Below are 20546 nucleotides of genomic sequence, written 5' to 3'. Positions count from 1 at the left end.
TTGCATCTGTGTTCACTGTGGAGAAGGACAATATAGGTATAGGAAGCAGAGAATGGGTCTGTGATATAACTGGACAGACTAGTATTGACAGGGAGCAGCTGTTTGCAGTTTTAGTGGGTTTAAAAGTGGATAAATCCCCAGGCCCAGATAAGATGTATCCAGGCAAGTGAGGAGATTACAGGGGCATGACACTAATTTTCAAATCCTCCCTGACCAGAGGAAAAGTGCCAGCGGACTAGAGGACAGCTAATTTGCACCATTATTCAAGAAGGGAAGTTAGGAAAAAAAACAGGTAATTACAGGCCAGTGAGTCTAACATCAGTGGTAGGGAAATTATTGGAAAACATTTTGAGGGACAGAATTAATCTGCACTTGGGGAGGCAAGGATTAATCAAGGATAGTCCGCATGGTCAGCATGGCTTTGTCAGAGGGAGATCATGTCCTACAAATTTGATTGAATTTTTCAAGGAGGTGACTAGGTGTATAGATGAGGGCAGTGCAGTTGAAGTAGTCCACATGGACTTCAGTAAGGCTTTTGACAAGGTCCTGCATGGGAAACTGATCAAGAAGGTAAGAGCCCATGGGATCCAGGGCAATTTGGCAAATTGGATCAAAGGTTAGCTTAGTGGCAGTAGTCAGACGAAGGTTGTTTATGTGGCTGGAAGCCTGTGTCCAGTGATGTTCTGCGGGGATCAGTGCTGGGTCCCTTGATGTTTGTTGTTTACATTAATAATCTAGGTATGAATGTGCGGGGTATGATCAGTAAGTTTGCAGAATACACGGGAATTGCTGGTGTGGTAAATAGCGAGCAGAAAGGCTTAGATTAGAGGCTGATATAGATGGACTAGTCTGTGACTCTATGATGAAACTGCCTGCATGATTTCCCTCTTCTTTCTCTTACAAAGTTATTCCCCCCAAAAATGTTCTCCATATTGCACAAAAGCTTTCAAAACTTTCCACTGCCATCTCTTTAGATCCATATGTCCAGAAATGTACACCTAAGGAAACCAAGTAAAACAACAATAGCTATTGTAAAAACTATTTAATTGATAGCTTTAGTTAAAGACAAAAATGTGCATTCACTTAAATATTTCTGGTAACCATTGTATTCATGGATGTTTTATGAGGCTAGATGGTATAGTGTTTGTGGTGGCATAGGTATTCTTTGTTGATCAGACACATGTAATTGTTTTCACTGATGGAACACGTCATTGCTGCAGTTATTACCAGGCATCATTACTCAGTTTCTGTCAGGTTATTCTGCTGGTTGTTTCCTGTTTTTTTCCTTTCCAATGACATGTCTGCCACCACTTTTGATTATTCAAGTTATTCCCTAACCTGAGCTACCTTCATCAACATGGCTTTGTGCGGCATTTCTCAAAATTGGCTATTTTGCATTGTAGAAGTCTGCATGTCATATGTACACAGCAGCTTCCACTGCAAAATTACTTAACCAACATGAATTTCTCTGCATCGTACAAAACCTATGAGTTTGTGTTGGTATTCATTCAGAAGCATTAAGGAATAGCATCTGACATGCTCATCAATGGTGTTATTAATGATTTTTGGAATAACAAAGAATAGATGTAAGCTTTAAGGTTCCCTATAGTGCTTGGTTCTGTTTACCTTGATGTTTACTGAATGTACTCTAGTTTAAAGTGAACTGTGCATCTCAACCACGATTAAGATATTTGCTCCTATTGTTAGATGGATCGCTGTTACACTGGTTCTGAACTTTTGGTGCAATTATTTTAATTTGAGCAGTGAATTCTTGGCAGATTGTGGAGGAATGTATTCAGTGAAACGGCAATAGTTTTCTTCAGGAGCCTGAGTGATGTAATTTTTAGCAGGCCTGCCTCTGAGCTGGAAGGTCGTGGGTTCAAGTCCTACTTCAAGATTTGTTAGTCACAGAATAACCCAGCCACTGGTGCAGGAAAGCCAGTGTGTATGAGTGCCGGTCCACCACAAGCCTGGATAAATGAGTAGGGTTAATGGCAGGAAGGGAACCTGGCAAGACCACCCGTGAAATCCAAAAGCTGATGGCTAATGTGAAGAGTAATTAACCAGCATTTAGACAGCCCCATGTAACATGGGAAAAGCAGAGAGGAATAAGATTCTTCACTCTTTCGTCAGTCCAAATGTTGTAATTGTGACATTATTCAAATTCAATTACAGAACTACTTTCCTTCAAACTTGCCAACGTGCGGCTATGAAAACTTAAATTCACAGCAAATTCAACATGTGACTGCAAAGCTCCAGGAACACATAATTTCAGTGGTTGACCCGTCTAATTTAAGCTGTGAGTTTAATGTATGTTCTTTTATGTCCAAAATCTAACATGGAACTTTGTAGTGCTTTCACAATATAACTTGTAATGCTGTACAGTAAAGAGAAGATGCTGAGCAAGACCCTTCTGAGAGACTGAGTGAGAAAGATTGTCAATAACCGGATAATGAAAATTTTTCTAAAAATTGTTAAAATGTACTTTTAAAATGTACAGATATCAACAAGAGTTTTGACAAATTAGCTAAGTAACAACTCTTGTAGAATATCTGTAAACTTGAATGTGAGAAAAGTACAGATTGCAGGCTTCAGACTCTGAGTAACAACTTAAACTTCAAAATAAGCACCAGAGAGAGCTAAATAATTCTGGATACTCTTATCAATTGAAAGAATGTTCAGTAATGATGTTAAGCAGAAGTATACATTATTTTTGATGAATTTTGTCTTGCGCAGGTAATTGATATTCACTTCAGTGATAAAACTATAACTGAATCTCCAATCTGAATAACTAAATAATCACTCACAGTTGCCCATATTTAAGCTGTTTTGTAAATTGCAAATGTGAAGATATCTAACATCCATTCTGTCTGTAAACTCCAAATATTGGGGCAAAATTTAACATGAAGTAAACATTTTTACCTGCTTTAATCTGGACTCTGAAAGGAGCAGCATAGTTAATTATTATTAAATGGTTTTATTAAATATTCGATTATTAATAACAGAAAGATTTTGAAACTTAAATTAATTATTAGAGTGAATAACACTTGAAGGCCTCATGTGAATAAGGCAATGGTAGAGGATAATAATCTCTGGATTATTGGCCATTTGAACTGGGCATTTAATGCTATCATGAAGCTGTACAATTGTCGTAAAACCTAACTGGTTCACTAATGTCCTTTAGGGGAGGAAACCTGCCATCCTTACCCAGTCTGGTATACATGTGACTCCAGTCCCACATAAACATGGTTGACTCAACTGCTCTGTTAAGTAGCCTAGCAAGTTATTCAGGTGCCCCACCACCACCTTCTCAGGACAACACATGCTGGCTTTGGAGTGATGCCACATCTGAGAATGATAAAAAAAAGGACAGGAAATATCTGAGGTATACGGAACTTAGCAGTAAAAACATTTAGCCACTAACTCTTAAAATAAGCTTATTCATGTATTTTATAGGAAACCCTTTAACTGCAGGCCATGTCCAATACCATACCTGCTTCATTCAAAACCAATGAACTTAAAGAAAAACACACAGAATGGATTTGTTCCTCAAGCATTTGGTCTTTCAGAAACTTTTAAACCTACAAAGTAGATCGGTTTGCTTTATTTGGTTGTTGTTTTCAATGAAGTCATTTTACCTCTGATGAAAATGGTGGTATAAAAATCTAATCAGTTGTAACGTGTATAATAATAAATCTTTATTATTGTCACATGTAGGCTTACATTAACACTGAAATGAAGTTACTGTGAAAATCCCCTAGTCGCCACACTCTCGTGCCTGTTCGGGTACACTGAGGGAGAATTCAGAATGTCCAATTCACCTAACAAGCATGTCTTTCGAGACTTGTGGAAGGAAACTGGAGCACCCGGAGGAAATCCACGCAGACACGGGGAGAACGCGCAGGCTCTGCACAGATAAAAGCCGGGAATCGAACCAGGGTCCCTGGCGCTGTGAAGCAACAGTGCTAACCACTGTGCTACCATGCCACCCATAGAATGGGGCATTATTGACCCATTTTAAACTTGTGACTAATTTAACACTGCTGTTTTCCCTTCCTCACTGTTTCCATCTGTAAACTTATCTGACTTGCCTCCTGCCTCAACATTTCTTATTGCCAGTGAGCCCATCTGATACCAAGGGTCTGCTCATTTTAAACAGACATTTGAACTTGAGCTACTATATTTCATCTGGAAATTTTACTCCTCAATTAACTTGATTGGGGTCCAAGTTATACTAACTTTCCGAAATATACACCATCCCCATTGATTCATTAAATCCCTCCATTAGTACAAACAAACTACGGATCATATTCTGAATATTTACGATCCTGGTACATAGGACGATTTTATCCACATTGGTTCTACAAGTCAATAAACTGACAGATACCAGGAGATGCAGGTGTGATAGTCAAGTTCCAACACATAACATTCTGGATCCATCACTACCAGTTTAGCAAAGTGTCAATTAAATTATTTTCATGTAACTTGTTATAAATTACTAACTTATCAGGGATGTGTAATAATTGCTAGTGACACCCATATCCCTCAAATTTATGAAAAAGAAAAGACCACAGTATCAAGTGTAAATATTCCCATTGCTGTATTGAGTTTCTTTTTAAAGAATTGCTCATAAGAAAGTAAGAAGCCATAACCAACTATTAGCAATGATCTGCTGTAGGTCAGGGAACTCACATGTGAACAGGTGATCACCTAGGTCGAAATTGAATTTCTGTTTTATACTGCACAAGCTAATTGCAATTGAATATCTAGAGTTCAATTTAGAATACAATAACATTATATAGCTCAATCAGTCCATGTCGATGATAACCTACCAGCAAATCACATTTACTCACTCTGCCCCCAATTTGCCTTCAAACCCCTTTTTCCTCACCCACCTATCCAATCTAATCTTAAATGCTGATTTAGTTCCTACCTGATCCACCAGCCGTGGAATTGAAGTCCACAGCCTCGTGAGATGATATTAAAAAGCTTTCTCCTGTTCTAAACCTCTTGCATTTAATCCTGTATCTAGGAACCCTCGATCCTGGTCCAGCAACTATCCCCGGACGAGGGCACACCCCAAAGCTGCGAACCCACCTGAGTGCTGAGACATTGTTCCTCCAGCAAGGCCGAGTCCAGGGACATTCCTCGCTTTGCCCAGTATTTACTGCCGATCATCATCTTGGCAACGTTTCCAGGGGGTGGGAGAGGGAGGTGTAAAAGACCGCGTTCCTCAGTGGGACTTCCAGTCAGTCTGGATGTTGTCCTGTTCAGTGGCTGTTTAAATACTCTGCACTTGCTGATGGGGAGATAGGAGACGCTGCTGGTGTGCGCACTCACGTAAACATCTTCGCCAACCTGATCTTCCCTTCCCGCAAGAAAAGAAACATGGGTGCAGCAAAATCTGGTCTTAACTGTATAGAGTGGGGCTTGTTGTCTAATCGCAAGGGGGGGGGGGAGGGGGAGGTTTGGGGGCATCATTGACCCGGTGAGACGCCCTGGGATACTTAGAGATAATGGAATGTACTGGAATGTCTATTGGAAAGTTCCGCTCCTTTCCAAAAGTGGGCATTTTTACCTCAGCTGTACTTAACAACATATCTTCCCCTGCCTCATTCGCACGTGAAGTTGTTTCATTTACAGAACGGATTTGCTCCTCAAGCATTTGGTCTTTCAGAAACATTTAAACCTACAAAGTAGATAGGTTTGTTTTATTTGGTTGTAGGACAGTTATACGCACTCTGGAAAAAAAAAGTTCTCTACATTTGTCAAACTACAATGAAGTAAATCAGTAAAATTAACCGTTTGAAATGTCAGCCTCTCGTTCACCTTCCTCACCAGGGGGAGGCTAACTGACTGAAGCGCGCCGCCAAATCCCTCAGTTTGATCATCAAGTCGCTCTTTGAAAGAAATATTTTCAATGATTTGAAGTAAAATGTAAAAGAGGTCAATGGAAAGCGCCGCTGTCAGCCTGCTCAGCGGTAAGGATATGTGTGAGACCTTATTGAATACACATTCCATTTGCCGGGTTTCACTCTCCGCATTCAGCGGATATTTTCCACACGAACAGTATTTCTTGACGACACAGGAGTTCCTTTGGCCAAACAAGCAGAGGATGACCCACCAGAGGAATGTAGAGTGAGCTGACGAGGGGCAATTTTAGGTGAAAGGGTTTATTGAATTCAGCCAGACTGCCAACACCTTCTCATAAACGATGAATGAATTCAGCTGGTTTGCAAAATAAATGTGTGTGTGTGTGTGTGTGTGTGTGGGTGGGGGGGGGGGGGGGGGGGGCACAGCAACAATCTGTTGTCTCGGTATTTTTAAGCAAGAGTTGCTGTAACTGGGAGCCCTGTGGGCGGGGGGGGGGAGAGTGTGAGGGCTCTGTGCGTCCCAGGGTATACGCAGGCAGACTTCTTATCGGTGCCAGGGAACTAGCTGGACGGGATTTGTGTAAAACCTGCGTGGCAGGTGAATCAGAACCGGGGAAAGCCAAAACGCGGAGGGGGGAAATGGTTATTATTCGTGACTGTAACGATTCTGAATTACCATGGACAGAACAGGACTCAAGTGTGGCAGGGTTGTCTATCCTGCTCACAGCGATAACGCGAGGGGCCAGGTCAGAATGTGACATCAGGCGCTTCAGATAGTCAGCATTCATGAAGCTGGGACGTGTTTAACAGTAATGTTACTTTTATTCCCTCTTGCTGGCCCGCCAATAATAAATACATTTGGGTGAATGGTATTTAAAAACGCCGCAGACAGTTCTCAGAGTGGACTTGTAAAACCCAAAATATAAACCAACTGGTTCTTAAGCAGCCCCCGGTAATATGTAAGAGCTCTTTGGCCTCCTAAAAAGATTACATTATTATTGAAGTGAGACGGTTAGAAATAACGGAAATGTGGTAGGTGAGCAGCAGTCCAACTGGTTACACGAAACGTTGTTGAATTGCACCTAAAGCAGAATCACAGAAGGACGCCATTCATCCCGTCGTGTCTGTGCAGGCCCATCGTCTGGTGCCACTCCCCTGCAGCACTGCATTTTTGTCCTCTTCAGATATGATCGAATTTCCTTATAAAAGCCTGGATGGGGTGGTGCAGTGGTTAGCACTGCTGCCTCACGGCGCCGAGAACCTGGGTTCGTTCCCGGCCCGGGGGTCACTGTCCGTGTGGAGTTTGCGCATTCTCCCCATGCCTGCATGGTCGCGCCCCCACAACCCAAAAAGATGTGCAGGGTAAGTGGATTGGCCACACTAAATTACCCCTTAATTGGTAAAAACATTGGGTACTCTAAATTTATTTTAAAAAACATATCCTCACATTGCAACCAATAAAATAACGGCTAGAACAGTCGACAACTTCGCCAAATCATTGCTACTGGGCTACTTTCTGAAAGGCGAGTTATTAATTTTGGGCCAGGCCAAAACCCAGGAAAAGGCACCAATGACCACAGTAGTTACTCGCTCATCAGCCTCTGGAGTTACCTCAGAGAGTTGTTTGAGAGATTATGGAGCGTGTGTGGAGAAAGAAAGCTAATTTTTCAGGTTGATTACACCAGGCCAGGTTTTGGCTACAGGGGCTGGCTGCATGAGATGAGAAGGTCCACAACTCAAATGATCCACCTGGGTAAAATGTATTCTGATACACACAACTTGCGCTCGGGGGTCAGCGGAGTTGTAGGATGGAGTTAGACCTGTCAACTCAGTTCTCTGGGACTTCATCCCAGTTATGTTAGAAGATTGTATCCACTCTAGCCTTTGCCCCGTAGACACCTTACCTCCGCTCACTCCCCACAGTTCCTTATACCTTCCATGCCAACTCAATGCCACCCAAACACCCCATTATACTCTCCATGCCAACTCACATCCCTTGCCATGCCCTTTCACACAATTTGAACCATATATTAACAATGGCAAGTGTGGAATTGCTGAGGGGGAAAAAAATCAGAAATGTTACTCGAAAGAAAAACTGCAGTTCCCACAACTCTCAAAAAATGTCAATCAGACATTAAAGTATCAATAACAGAGACTTAAAACACTTCACATATCTTGTCCAAATAAACACAGAGACATGGACAAAAGGTATCACAGAATGCACCACTTAAAAGATGTCAATCAAGGAAAGTCAACAATTCACTTCAGAAACCCCTGCTGAGTTAATGTTTTGGTCTACACTCACATTCAAGCATACATAATGAGGTTAACTCTGATGCCCTCACTCTGTTGGGAGTCCCACCTTGAAAATCTGCCAGCCTATCTGATTGGCCAGCAGCTCAGTAGTCCCTGCAGCCGCAGTGGCAGAAGTGATCAAGACGGGTACTACATGCAAATCCCAGATTCTAAATTCCAGAGTCCCAATACGTGTAGGGAAGGGATCTCATGACGGCAAAGAGAGTTGAGATTTGAGACCCTTGAAGGGTGGGAAGAGGGAGCCTGGCAACTTGGAGAAGCGAGGGGTGGGGGGCGTGGAGTAGGGAGCACTCACCAGGGACAGTCCTTGGGGTGCAAGGATTGAGATAGAATGGGGGCCCTTGAGAGATTGACCACACTTCCCCTCTCTTCCAGAGCAGGGTGACTATTGACTTTGTCTCTGAACTCCCTCCTACCATAAAGCAAGGGAGGGGGGGGGGCGCATGGAGTAGGGAGCACTCACCAGGGGCATTCCCCCCCCCCCCCCCAACCACCCACCCAGGGAATATTACAGGCTCCCCTACCATCTGCAAACCTGCCAGAAGGGGAACTTAAAATTATAGTCTGTGTTTCTGGCAGCTGATAAATTATTTGTCTGTTGTTTTTTCTATCACTAGTGGAATGCCTGTGCCATTGCTCACAAAGGAAGATATGCTACCTTTTAATGCGTGTGCTGCACTATAATTCACAATGTAGCATATTACATTGACTGAATAAATCAAACTGTATTTTTACTCCAGACTATTGTAACTTCTTTGGCAGTGTTTCAGGGATCACATTGCACAAACCGGAAATTATGAAAACTTTAAATCAGCAACCTAGATTCTTGTTTGTTTCTTTACATAGTACAGGATATGCAAGTTAATAAGTTGCATGGTGCCAGGTTACCGGGGGGGGGGGGAGCTAGATATCAGATATTCAAAATGCTCTGAATGGGTTTGAGTCCAGCTGTAGTGTCATGACGGTGGTTATACAGGAGGTGGTGAATAGTCTTGCAGGTTGTAACAATGAGAATGGTTGTCCTGGGATTGGAGAGCATGGGTTATTTTGAGATTTGGCAGGTCTAAATTTATAATCTCCAGAACTGGTTGACTGAGACAATAAAACTACCGCCTGTTGTGGCTGAAAAACATTTGTATGCAAAATCATGTACAAGACATTTTAGCAAAACTCAAAATGACAGAAAAGAATTTAACACCTCTGCTTGTTAGACATATAAACGTTTTTAATATCATGTAACAATTGATAACATCTTAGCATCAGGGTTTATTTTAATATTTTACAGAGGAAATTACAGGATGCTAATAATCAATATTAATATCAACTCTACTGATAGCTCAATGAAAGAGAAAGCATGACTCATTCCACTGACAGCTGAAAGATTAAAAGTCTAACTCTGCTTCGTACAACAGAAAAGAATGTGTAAATATTGCAAAAACGAATTAGGAGAAATATAACTCTTCTCAATCACTACACTACTAGTCTGTCCGATTCAGTGGAGGTGAGCAAATATATAATCAATTTCTATTCATATTAACTCCCTTATCTGAAAATATGCACAGAAGTGATGGCCACATTTGATTCTGAATAAGATCAGAATGCAATATTTTTGGAAAACATGCAATAAGCACCAAGTCCATTTCTTTCATAAAAATGTGTAAACAACATAGGATCTTGACCGCGCTGCCTAAATGTGGAGGTGGAGGCAGATTCAATGGAGGCCTTTTAAGAGAGAATTGGATTCGGATTTGATTTATTATCACGTGTACAGAGGTATAATGAAAAGTATTGTTCTGCGTACAGTCCAGAGAGATTGCTCCATACATGAAAAAACATAGGACACACATAAATACACAATGTAAATAAATACACAGGCATCGGGTGAAGCATATGGAATGTAGTACTACTCAGTAGAGAGATCAATTCAGTCCATAAGAGGGTCATTCAGGAATCTGGCAACAGTGGGGAAGAAGCTGTTTTTGAACCTGTTAGTGCATGTTCTCAGACTTTTGCATTTCCTGTCCAATAGTTATGAGAGAGAAAAAGCTGCAGGATTACAAGGGCAGGGAATGGGACTAGGTGGGTTCCTCTTGCTAGTACGGAAACAACAGGCCAGTGACCACCTACTGTAACCATTCTGTAATTCTTCACTGGCAATTACACATAAGTAAAGGAAAAATGCAACATCCATTCTAAAGTCACAATTTATTTTGATTTCAAGTAGCTGATTATTCGTTATTACTAAACTACCTTCATTCACTCTCGTCCAAGCAGCAAAGTCGCATCGATTTTGAAAATAACTTATTTCAGATCCCACAGTGGAGAACAGTTTTTGCCAGACACGATGCCATTTGTTTGCAACCATACCAAAGAACTTTAGGGCATTTACAGTCTCCTCTGACAGGATCTGGCACTGTACTCTCAGAAACATTTTAACTGTCATAGTCTTCCACTAAAACTATATTCATGACTATGCAGTTTTCCTGGGGATCACTCCAGTAGTTGTAGTAGAATCCATTAAGGAGTTACACCTTCCCTCAAATATTGTTGGCTCTCCTGCAATGATGATCTTGAAATCTGCCACTAGGAACAGCAGCAAGGAAAAGCAGCAATACTAACAAGACAAATGAGAGCAGCACTTTCACAAAATATATGAGCCCTTGTAACAGCTTCCTGTTTTCCCCAGTAAATTGAGAGCGGAGCCTTTCCCTTCAAACACTTCCTTTCAATTAAAGGCTTAGAAGCTCAAGATTAGAAGAAATATGAAATGAGTAAAAGAACATTGTCCAGCATGGTCATTCCTTTGCAGACAACCCTCAGGTATTTCACACTGCATACTTAATCCCATGATTAAAAACCCAGCCTCGAAAGACAAGGATAACAGATGCATGGGAACTCCCTCCAAGCCACTCACCCCCCTGACTTGGAACCATATCACGGTTCCTTCACTGACACTGGGTCAAAATCCCTCCCTAACAGCACTATGGCTGCACCTACACCTCATGGACTGCAGCAATTCAAGGCAGCGGCTCACCTACATCTTCCAGCCAGCGAAACTCATGCCCGTGAAAGAACAAAAAAGACTGACGTTTCTGTAAGAACCTCCCCATTATTTCCAGTATCTATGTCGCCTCGACCTAGCGCAAGACATATTTGTGCTTAATGCAATCATATCCTAGGTTGGATTCTTCGAGTCCCCCATGCCGAAATCTCGTTCAGCGACAGGGCAGAGAATCCTCGATGACGTCAAAATAGGGGGCGGAGCCGTTCACGATGCTCGGCCTATGAAAAGTGGCGTCCTGTGCCACAGACCATATCCACGGCCTCTGTACATTGGCTGAGGCCCGCCCCGCGATGCTCCGTCCCCGACTGGCCAAGTTCCCGACGCCATGGGTCTCTCATGGCCTCACCAGTTGGGAACTCAGCGCCGCCACAGTCGGGGAGGGCCGTTCCACGTGTAGGGGGGGCTTTATTCGGGGCTGGGGTATTGTGGTGGGACGGTCCGGGACACATGAGCGGCTGAAGGAGGGGGGGCACTATTTCGCTGGCTGGGTCCGCGAGCGGCTTTGTGACAACTGAAAAAAAGTGGTTATAACCATTCTGGTTAACCTTTCCCCCCTGAACAGTTGACAGTGACACAAGCTCAGTCGGTTTCCAGCAGCAATAACCAAAGAGAAGGAAATGATAACTTACCCAGGATTAGACATCAACTAGATGTGAAACCAAGGATGGAGTCTTAAGTTAATTAATTCTTACCCCACAAATGAATTGATGCACTCTCTTTCACATAAGAAAACAAAGTACTGAAGATCATCAGGTATTATTATATAACTACAAATAGCAGCTGCCTTTTTACTTTAAGAATGTTTTTCTACATCATGGAGTGAAGTAGCAACTAGAGGTACGAGTTATCACATATGAACCATAAATCAGGAAGTAAAAACAGTAATTCGCTCTTCATTGCCTCCAAAGTAAAAAAAAAAACAGCATGAGGCTGTTTACCTCTGAATAATGTTCTGTGCAATGGCATATATAAATCTAACTGATAATTTATTTCAGTCTACAGTATTATGAATCCAAGGTTTTACAATGTACGAAACAATAATTTGATTTGAGATCTATGCAATTTTATATACATATCGCAGAAACAATAATAATGTCCAAACACAGCATGCTATGGAGACAGACTATTCCACATCAAATTCTTGTGGTGCAGTTTTTAATAAAACTAATTTCCATATGAATAGCATAGAATATGTCATAGCTACTGAAACATTGCACAATAAACCTTTTTAAACTAATAAGAAATTTGGAGAAAGGGCATCACAAACAGAAAAGAACAAAAGTGAGGCATAAACTGAAAGAAAAAATATGTCAAACTATGCTAATTTCCTGGGTAACAGGAAATTAAAACCTTAGAGGACACCAGTACACTCTTCTTTGACTCCCTGTAAATGTCTGTGTAAACTAAAAAAATCCCTGTAAATTTGAGAATGCTTTCCCTCAAGTTCAAGGCAAAAATAAGTTGTAAACTGTGTATTAGGTAATGGAATTGGCCGATAAAATTGCAATAAACAATTATGTTGAAAGTTAACACTTCAGATCACTGGTCCATCACAAAAATGTTTATTTTGACAAGCTAATTGGAAGATTTACAGGTCAATGAATAGACACCAATTTTGCAGTACAGAAAAAAAATATTTGATCTGTAGTGCCTGCACCTCTTGACACAGACATGCACTTAGTTCCATTCATTGCTCCTATATAGCATTTTAATCTTAAGGAATTTATTCCGCCTTCTTTTATGTATCATGTTTCCATGTCATTTGTGCCAGTACAAACTCTGGCCCGATTTAATATTTTGGCTAATCAAGAGATTGGCAACAGCATTTTATAACATTTGATCCAGTATGCAGGTTACTGCAATTGGGTCATTGTTTATCCTACAGCTCAGGCAATTCCACATGGGGAGATTACAGGGATAATATTGTTTCAAGATTGCAGGGGAACAAAGTTCACTTTACAGGAACTGCTGTGAAATAGTTGACAATAATGCTTCTGCGGTGCCTGCGATACACATACCAGTCAAGAGTGTACAATGTATGGCCTCCACCTGGAAAATATCATGTTGTGTCTACTCCTTTTGGATGCATGTATACTCGATCATGTTGTATGCACACCACAATATGCCAAAGCGGAAGCAGCATGCTAATATCAATTAGAGCACACTGCCACCAGTGATCCTCAGGTAAAGTACACCAACTGAAGAATATCCCTGGAAAAGGTGGAATAAGCCTCTTCAACCTATCTTCTTGAATTGCCCCATCCCATGCCCGCTAAATCATTGCAAACAATTAAGCCAAGGTACGCTGTGGCAAATGGCATGCTGAGAATAGACACAAGAGTATATCTTTTCTTTTAAAAAAAGTAAAATTTTTAAATAATTTAAACTTAAAGGATGATTTAGATGTAGATCTTAAATGTTTGCTAGTGTTCCAGTTTTAACTCAAAGTATTTAATGAATAGTGCCAGGAAATAAAATGGGGGAGAAAAAATAACAAAAATTGCAGAACCTTTACAGAAATCCACCACAGGGGACATGACACCAGGAAGTAATGAGTACCTTTAATGTCTTCAAAAATATAGAGCTATCAGAGCTGAAGTACCAAGTCACATCTGTTTGGTCAATGGCACTGTGGTTAACAGTTTGCTCAGTCTGAGCTCCTTGAACCTTGTGAAGATTTCTTAACATCCTTCAGGAACTCGAGAGCGAACTATGTCAGACTGAGCTGAAAACTGAAGGTCTCTCTACACTAAAGCTGTTAGCTATAGTTATTAAAAAATTGTGTATTTTTATTTAAAGATCTCTTTGTTACAATTCTATTAATGGGCAGCATATAAACTTCAGTGTATTTCTAAGCCTTCCTTCCAAGTGCATGGACGTTTGTGCAGTTGTAAAGTAAAACGATCTTGAGTTTTCCATAATAAAAAGCAGTGCAAATAGGGATTTTCTTTTCCACAAACCACATTTGTTCCAAAAATAGTTCCCTTGTGATCACAAAGTACATATTTTAGAGAGCAGAGTTATATATTACATTTACTTTTATACACATAATCAGAATACAAAATGTCAGGCTTTATACAACTGTTAGAAATTATGCCACTGTACATTTCTCATTATAGTAAAAATTATAAGGTAAATAAAGTTATACATTTATTCATCATGCTTTATTATTAACCATACATTGAAGTATGGACAAGAAATGTGACTGCTTAAAAATTAAGCTTTTCAACAAACATTCTCAGCTGATTAAAAGATTTTTGATTTACACTTTGAGGAGGGCTATTAGATTACTAAGCATTGTATTAATTGCAAATTAAATACTTTTGTTGGCAGTTCTGACAATCTCCAGCACATAAGAAATCTTCTGGCACCTAAAAAGAACGCTTCTGCTGTCAACTAACTTCAGGCCTTGTAAAATAACCTCAGACCGGTAAACCAAATAATCTCCCAGCCTTACGTATAACTTTATATGGTGAACACTCTTTAATTAATACTGCATACAATAATGCATCACAGCAGCAAAACGTAAGTATTTTCTTCCTCTAGAACACTGTAGGTTACAATGTCATTTTGCTGAAGTCTCATTTGCAGTAGTCACAGCTCATTTTAGAAATAGTCGTGATAACTTTGTTATAACCAACAGTACAGTTAATCCAAAATCTGTAGGGTAGCTCAAAGCATTGGTTCTTTTTGTTAGAACAATTAGAGCTGGTAGAGCTTTCTAAAGATAACTAAATATTATCTATAATTCACCACCCATTATATTTCTTTCCCTTAATCTTGATTCCCCCGCCCCCACAAAAAATGGTCAAGTCTGAGTTATCACATAGGATGCCCTATTTTAGATAGGTAGATTGGACAAGCAAGTTATACAATTTAATTAAATTTTGTACATGTTTGATTTAAAAACTACAAAAAACATTATTTCATTGATTTCAGGAGGCATCATGAGAGAAAAAACTCTTTGTAAAATAAAATCATAGATACTAACTTGACAAGCTTTCATGAATTAACAAAATATTTGTTTTCATATTAATACAAAACAAAATCTCATTACTATCCAACATCCATATAAATGTTTGACATGAGGCAGTCTGAGAAAATGCATTTCCATATGAAGGCTCTTATGGTTTTAAGTAATTAGAAACAGGTAAAGTTTCTCTGCATTCATTTTTTTTAAACATCTGGAATTGCAATAGATGCATTTGTTGTACTTATCCCTTTCTCTCTTGTCTTAAACATATCTAAACCCACTGATCGTTCCAAATACTGATGAGTCATCTATGAGGGCTTTTTGCAAAAAGTAAACAAACTGTGGCATCTCTTTTCTTGGGTGACAAAATTGCAGCTTTCAGCATCATTCTACACTTGACACCTGGTGCCCATTTTGAGGTGTATCTCTATGTCCGGCTAAGTCTTCATTTGTCTGTGCAAAGGAGGCTGCTGCCCCATCTGAATAGTTTGCCCTCCAGGGCTTTTTGGTAACCCCCGTCTCAGGAGCACTGATTTCCAAATCAGGGGTTACAATTGTGCTATCCTTTAGGCCGAGAATCTCACCAACAGCCTGTGGCAACTCCTAAACAAAATATAAACAGTTTAATTAGAATAAAAATCATACAAATTTTCATTTGTTTCTATTTTACATAATAAACTCCTATCAATTTGGATTAAAATAGTGTGACCTTGGCAACAATGAACAAATACAGGAAATTAAAGTATGGTAGTCAAAGGTTGCTATGGAAAACTTGTCATTGAAATCTCTGCCGTTTCCCCATATTAACTAATAGGTTCATGCAACAGCAGAGATGGCCAAGAATACACGTGTAACGGATTTAAGTATTTGAAATTGAACAGGCATTTAGGAGTGAGATTCAAATTCAAATAGCCTGTGTAGACACAATGTAATCAAAGTAATATAAAACAAAGGGCCTTTAATTATGTTTTGCTTAAATATAAATGTATCACAGACACAAAACAGTGTGTAATAAGGCTATTTGTGTGGTTATTTTCACAATGAAGTTGTAGATTGATATTATGAATCATTTACAGGGCAGCATGGTGGCGGTGGCTAGCACTGTTGCCTCACGGCGCCGAGGTCCCAGGTTCGATCCAAGCTCTGGGTCACTGTCCATGTGGAGTTTGCACATTCTCCCTGTGTTTGCATGGGTTTCGCCTCCACAACCCAAAGATGTGCAGGGTAGGTGGATTGGCCATGCTAAATAGTCCCTTAATCGGAAAAATGAATTGTGTATGCTAAATTTGTTTATTTTTTTTTAAATGAATCATTTACTACAACATATCAACTCTACTCTTACTTTCACAATAAAACAAATTTCAATGGTCAAAATTATGAGTGTGTCAGTAATGAAAAACTTGAGCATTTATATTTAAACATCGTCATACTCCACAGTTGACTATCGTTCTATGTAATGCAGTGTGAACTTTAATGAACAGCCAGTAGCTAAATTTGCTCTCGAGTAATTCAAGAGCTTTATCATTTTCTCAAGCACGGGTCATTACAGAGGTTAAACATAGAAAATAGGAGTAGATCATTCGGCCCTTCGAGCCTGCACTTTATTTAATATAGTCATGGCGGATCTTCTATCTCAACGACACACACCTGCACTCTCCCCGTACCCCTTGTCGCCTTTCGAGTCTAGCAAAGGTTGGTAAAAGTTAAATACTTCACAGTATACCACTCACCTTACATTTCATCATTTGGCAGTAAATTGCGTCTGCTTTACATAGCATTTCTTCTACATCCAATTTCAAAGAAAGTTCATTGACGTGCTAAAAATACAAAAATAAAAAATCCTCAACGTGGATTCTGAGGGGAAATAAAGTTCAATCCTGCACTATGCAAAGTTTAAAGGGAAATTGAGCTAAAGGACAGTGAGCAGCAAAGATTCATGCAAATCAAATACCTCATTGGGACAGTTTTCCTTGGGCGAGGGGGTGGAAAGCAAGATTTGACACAGGTATTAAAAATCACAAGGAGTCTTGATAGACGTATTTGGTAAAAGAAGCAATGGCAACACGAGGAAAAACCTTTTCATGCGAGTGGTTAGGGTCAGGAATGCACTGCTTGACGGGAGTTTTAATCGAGGCATTTAAGAGGGAATTGGATAATTATTTGAAAGGAAAGAATATACAGGACTATGGCAATAAGGCCGGGGGAAGGAGGAGTGGAGGAGTTGGCACTAGGTGAACTACTCTTTTGGAGAGTCAGTATAGACAATGGGCCAAATTGCCTCCTGCCGTGTTGTAACCATTTTGTGATTCTGTGGTTTTTATACACTGATCTGAAACATACAGCAATACACACAGCTCTGCAACTGACCTTTTAGTGTACAAGTAATTCAGTACCTTTAGAATTTCATTAAAACCGTAATGGTTCTCCATTATCTTCTGTTTTTCAGAGTCCAGTATAGCACAGCATATCAGAAGATGAAAATTCTGGCAAGGCAATCCAGTCCACATAACCTACAAAATGAAGAAGTTAATGAAGAAGTTTTTTTCCCCCCACTGTTACTCACAATTTAATTTCCTCCATTCTTGTAAAAAAAAAAAAATCAATACTACTGTGATTCTGTTTCAGAAACACAGGAGGGAGAGATGGATATTCTTGATAACAGTTCTGGTGTCAGCACTTTCAAGAAATAATCTTCAAATATCACTGCAATTTTATCATTATGGGTTTTTTTTCCACCTGGCTGACGTAATAATTGTTTTATCCATTCTTTATCAATTTAGCTGAACAGCTGGCTGAGGCACATTTTGAATAAAAGAAACAATTATTACCTCACCATTGTCAGATAGCAAGAAATATTTTCTCTTTAAATTACAGAACTCAATTAACTCAAAATGCTGGTTGGGAGAGAACCAAATGATGCAGACCTAGGCCAAAATTCTACATGGCAAACACAAATTAAAACTCTTGGTCCTTCTGGGAGCTTCAAAACAGGTGCAGGCACATTCCCAGGGACTGTGTTAAGAGTAAATTAGTGCTAGCACACTTACCTTTAGCATGTGGGAGCAAGAATCTAAGTCAGCCCAGACTATTGCAATAAATATATGTAGATTCTAGTTGTTTTTTGATCAAATTCAACATATGGAATTTAGAGATTATTTATAGATTACAGACCACTGCTTTTTAAAAAGTATATATAAATGACTTGGATCTTGAAATACAGAGTAAAATTCCAGAATTTGCAGACAATATTAAACTTAGAATGTGATATAAATTATTATCCAATTCATTTTTTCCAATTAAAGGGCAATTTAGTGTGGCCAATCCACCTAGCCTGCACATCTTTGGCTTGTGGGGGCAAAACCCACGCAAACATGGGGAGAATGTGCAAACTCCACACGGACAGTGACCCAGAGTCGGGATTGAACCTGGGACCTCAGCACCGTGAGGCAGCAGTACTAACCACTGCGCCACCATGCTGCCAGAGTGTGATATAAATTACCTGCAACAGAACATAGATAGGCATGCAGAATGGGAAGCAAGGTTGGATTTAATACAGGAAAATGTGAGGTGTTGCATTTTGGCAGAAGGGACGAGGAGAGGAAGTATGGACTTCATGGTACAATTCCAAATGTGTGCAGGAACAGAGGGACCCGAGGATGCATGTGCAATAATCTTCGAAGGTGGCTGGATATATTGAGAGTATGTTTAGCGAAGCATATGGGATCTTGGGCTTCGTAAATAGAGACATTTAGTACAAAAGCAGAGAAGTTAGGTTCAACTAAAATACTGAATCCAGTGCTGGTCAACAAACTTTAAGAAGGAAGTAAAGATCCTTGAGAGGGCTGCAGGGGAGATTTACCAGAATGGTTTCAGGGATAGAGCGCTCCAATTACGAGGTTCTGTTAGAAAGGCTGGGGTGTTCTCCTTGAAGCAAGAGAGATGGAGGGGAGATTTGATAGAAATGTACAAGATAAGGTAGGGAAGGAAAAGCTTTTCCCATCAGCTAATTGTACCAGGACTAAAGGACACAGAATTAAGATTTAGGGCAAGAGATACAGGGGGAATGCGAGGATGAATTATTTTTACTCATGGGACTTATTGTCCATAAAGATGGTGGATTCCGGATAACTCAGTAAATTCAAAAAGAAATTGGATTGGGCACGTGAAGGAAATGAAGTTGCAGGACTACAGGGACCAAGCAGAGGAATGGACTGACTGGACTGCCCAGTGGCAAACCAGCTTGGACTCGATGAGCTGCATATCTCCTTCTGTGCCGCAAATTATTCCATTAGAAGTCAATGAATTAATAGCAAATTAGCGAACTGGGTTGAAAACTGCCTCAAGAAATGGTGAAAATTGAAATTATTTTAATTAGGAACAGAAAAGTCTGAAGAAAATGTCAGACTGCAATTTATGGAACAGTCAAGAGACCAAATATATACTTAAGAGCAGTAGCTTGGTCACTTATAAACAAAATACATTCACATTAGCAAATAAATAAGTAAATGCCTACATTAATGGTTCAGATTTTAAAACAACAGGGCTGTTTTAAAATTAATAGCTTATTTTCTAATCTGGAAAATTCAGCACAAAACATGCTTTGGGTTGAGCTACCCGAGCTTTATGTTGTGGCACCCAATTCTCTTTACTAGGCCAGAAAATGTAGCAACTGAGAATAAATAAACCACCTGTTCAGATCTTGAATATTGCTGAAAAGAGACACGTTGTCGAAGCTCTTCATCTTGCACTGATCAGGGAAAATGTAAGAATGCCAAAATTCAAACAATCACAGCAATTTATACTACATGAGAGACGGGATGCTAGTCTGATTGGCTGAGGTGCCGCCATGGAAAAAAAGTGGGAACTATAGATTTCCTGCACTTCCGTGTGATTTAAGAGCACAAGGTTTGAACATGTTCTTTTTCTTTGCAGAGTATAGGCCCCAGCCTAAGAATGTCATGTTATTTCTAGCAAGCATAAATCAAACATTCTGACATCGCTGAAGAGTCATACAGACTCAAAACGTTAACCCGTTTCTCTCACCACAAATGTTGCCAGACCTGCTGAGATTTTCAGCATTTTCTGTTTTTATTATGTTACAAGTTCGACTGATTATCTTAGTCAGTTGTTAGTGTAGCTATTAATGCACACAGGATTAATCAGCAAGTGCTGCCCAAATACGGAATCACATCTAACAGCAGATGTTTTGTTTTGAGTTTTTGCGAGCGTGGCCTGTACTCTGCTCATTCTGAACAAAAAATGTATTTGCCCTGATGAGTGCAAGACACAAAGCTTTGGCGACATGTGCCTCTTTTCAGCA

General features: G+C 40.0%; 2 protein-coding genes across 5 annotated transcripts in view; both read right to left on the bottom strand.

Annotated features, from left to right (window-relative positions):
- LOC140396469 (tryptophan 5-hydroxylase 2-like) overlaps positions 1–5241 on the bottom strand; it is an 84573-nt gene extending 79332 nt beyond the window's left edge. For 2 of the 3 annotated variants that reach the window (XM_072485118.1, XM_072485116.1), the window contains exons 1-2: positions 5098–5229; positions 3208–3348 (exon numbers count right to left, since the gene is read on the bottom strand). In XM_072485118.1, coding sequence (XP_072341219.1) covers positions 3208–3348; positions 5098–5181 — 225 coding nt within the window. In that variant the 5' untranslated portion in view covers positions 5182–5229. Of the gene's footprint in view, positions 1–3207; positions 3349–5097 lie in introns of all 3 variants that reach the window. The other variant, XM_072485119.1, reaches the window with a different exon arrangement.
- A 6981-nt stretch (positions 5242–12222) lies between these two features.
- tbc1d15 (TBC1 domain family, member 15) overlaps positions 12223–20546 on the bottom strand; it is a 66262-nt gene continuing 57938 nt past the window's right edge. For both annotated transcript variants that reach the window (XM_072485113.1, XM_072485114.1), the window contains exons 15-17: positions 17620–17736; positions 16957–17043; positions 12223–15829 (exon numbers count right to left, since the gene is read on the bottom strand). In XM_072485113.1, the coding sequence (XP_072341214.1) occupies positions 15611–15829; positions 16957–17043; positions 17620–17736 (423 nt within the window). In that variant the 3' untranslated portion in view covers positions 12223–15610. The remainder of the gene's footprint in view (positions 15830–16956; positions 17044–17619; positions 17737–20546) is intronic.

This window comes from Scyliorhinus torazame, chromosome 19, assembly GCF_047496885.1.
Source record: "Scyliorhinus torazame isolate Kashiwa2021f chromosome 19, sScyTor2.1, whole genome shotgun sequence".
NCBI lineage: Eukaryota > Metazoa > Chordata > Chondrichthyes > Carcharhiniformes > Scyliorhinidae > Scyliorhinus > Scyliorhinus torazame.
The sequence above is the reverse complement of the archived record's forward strand: the minus strand, read 5'-3'. Positions and strand labels throughout refer to the sequence as shown.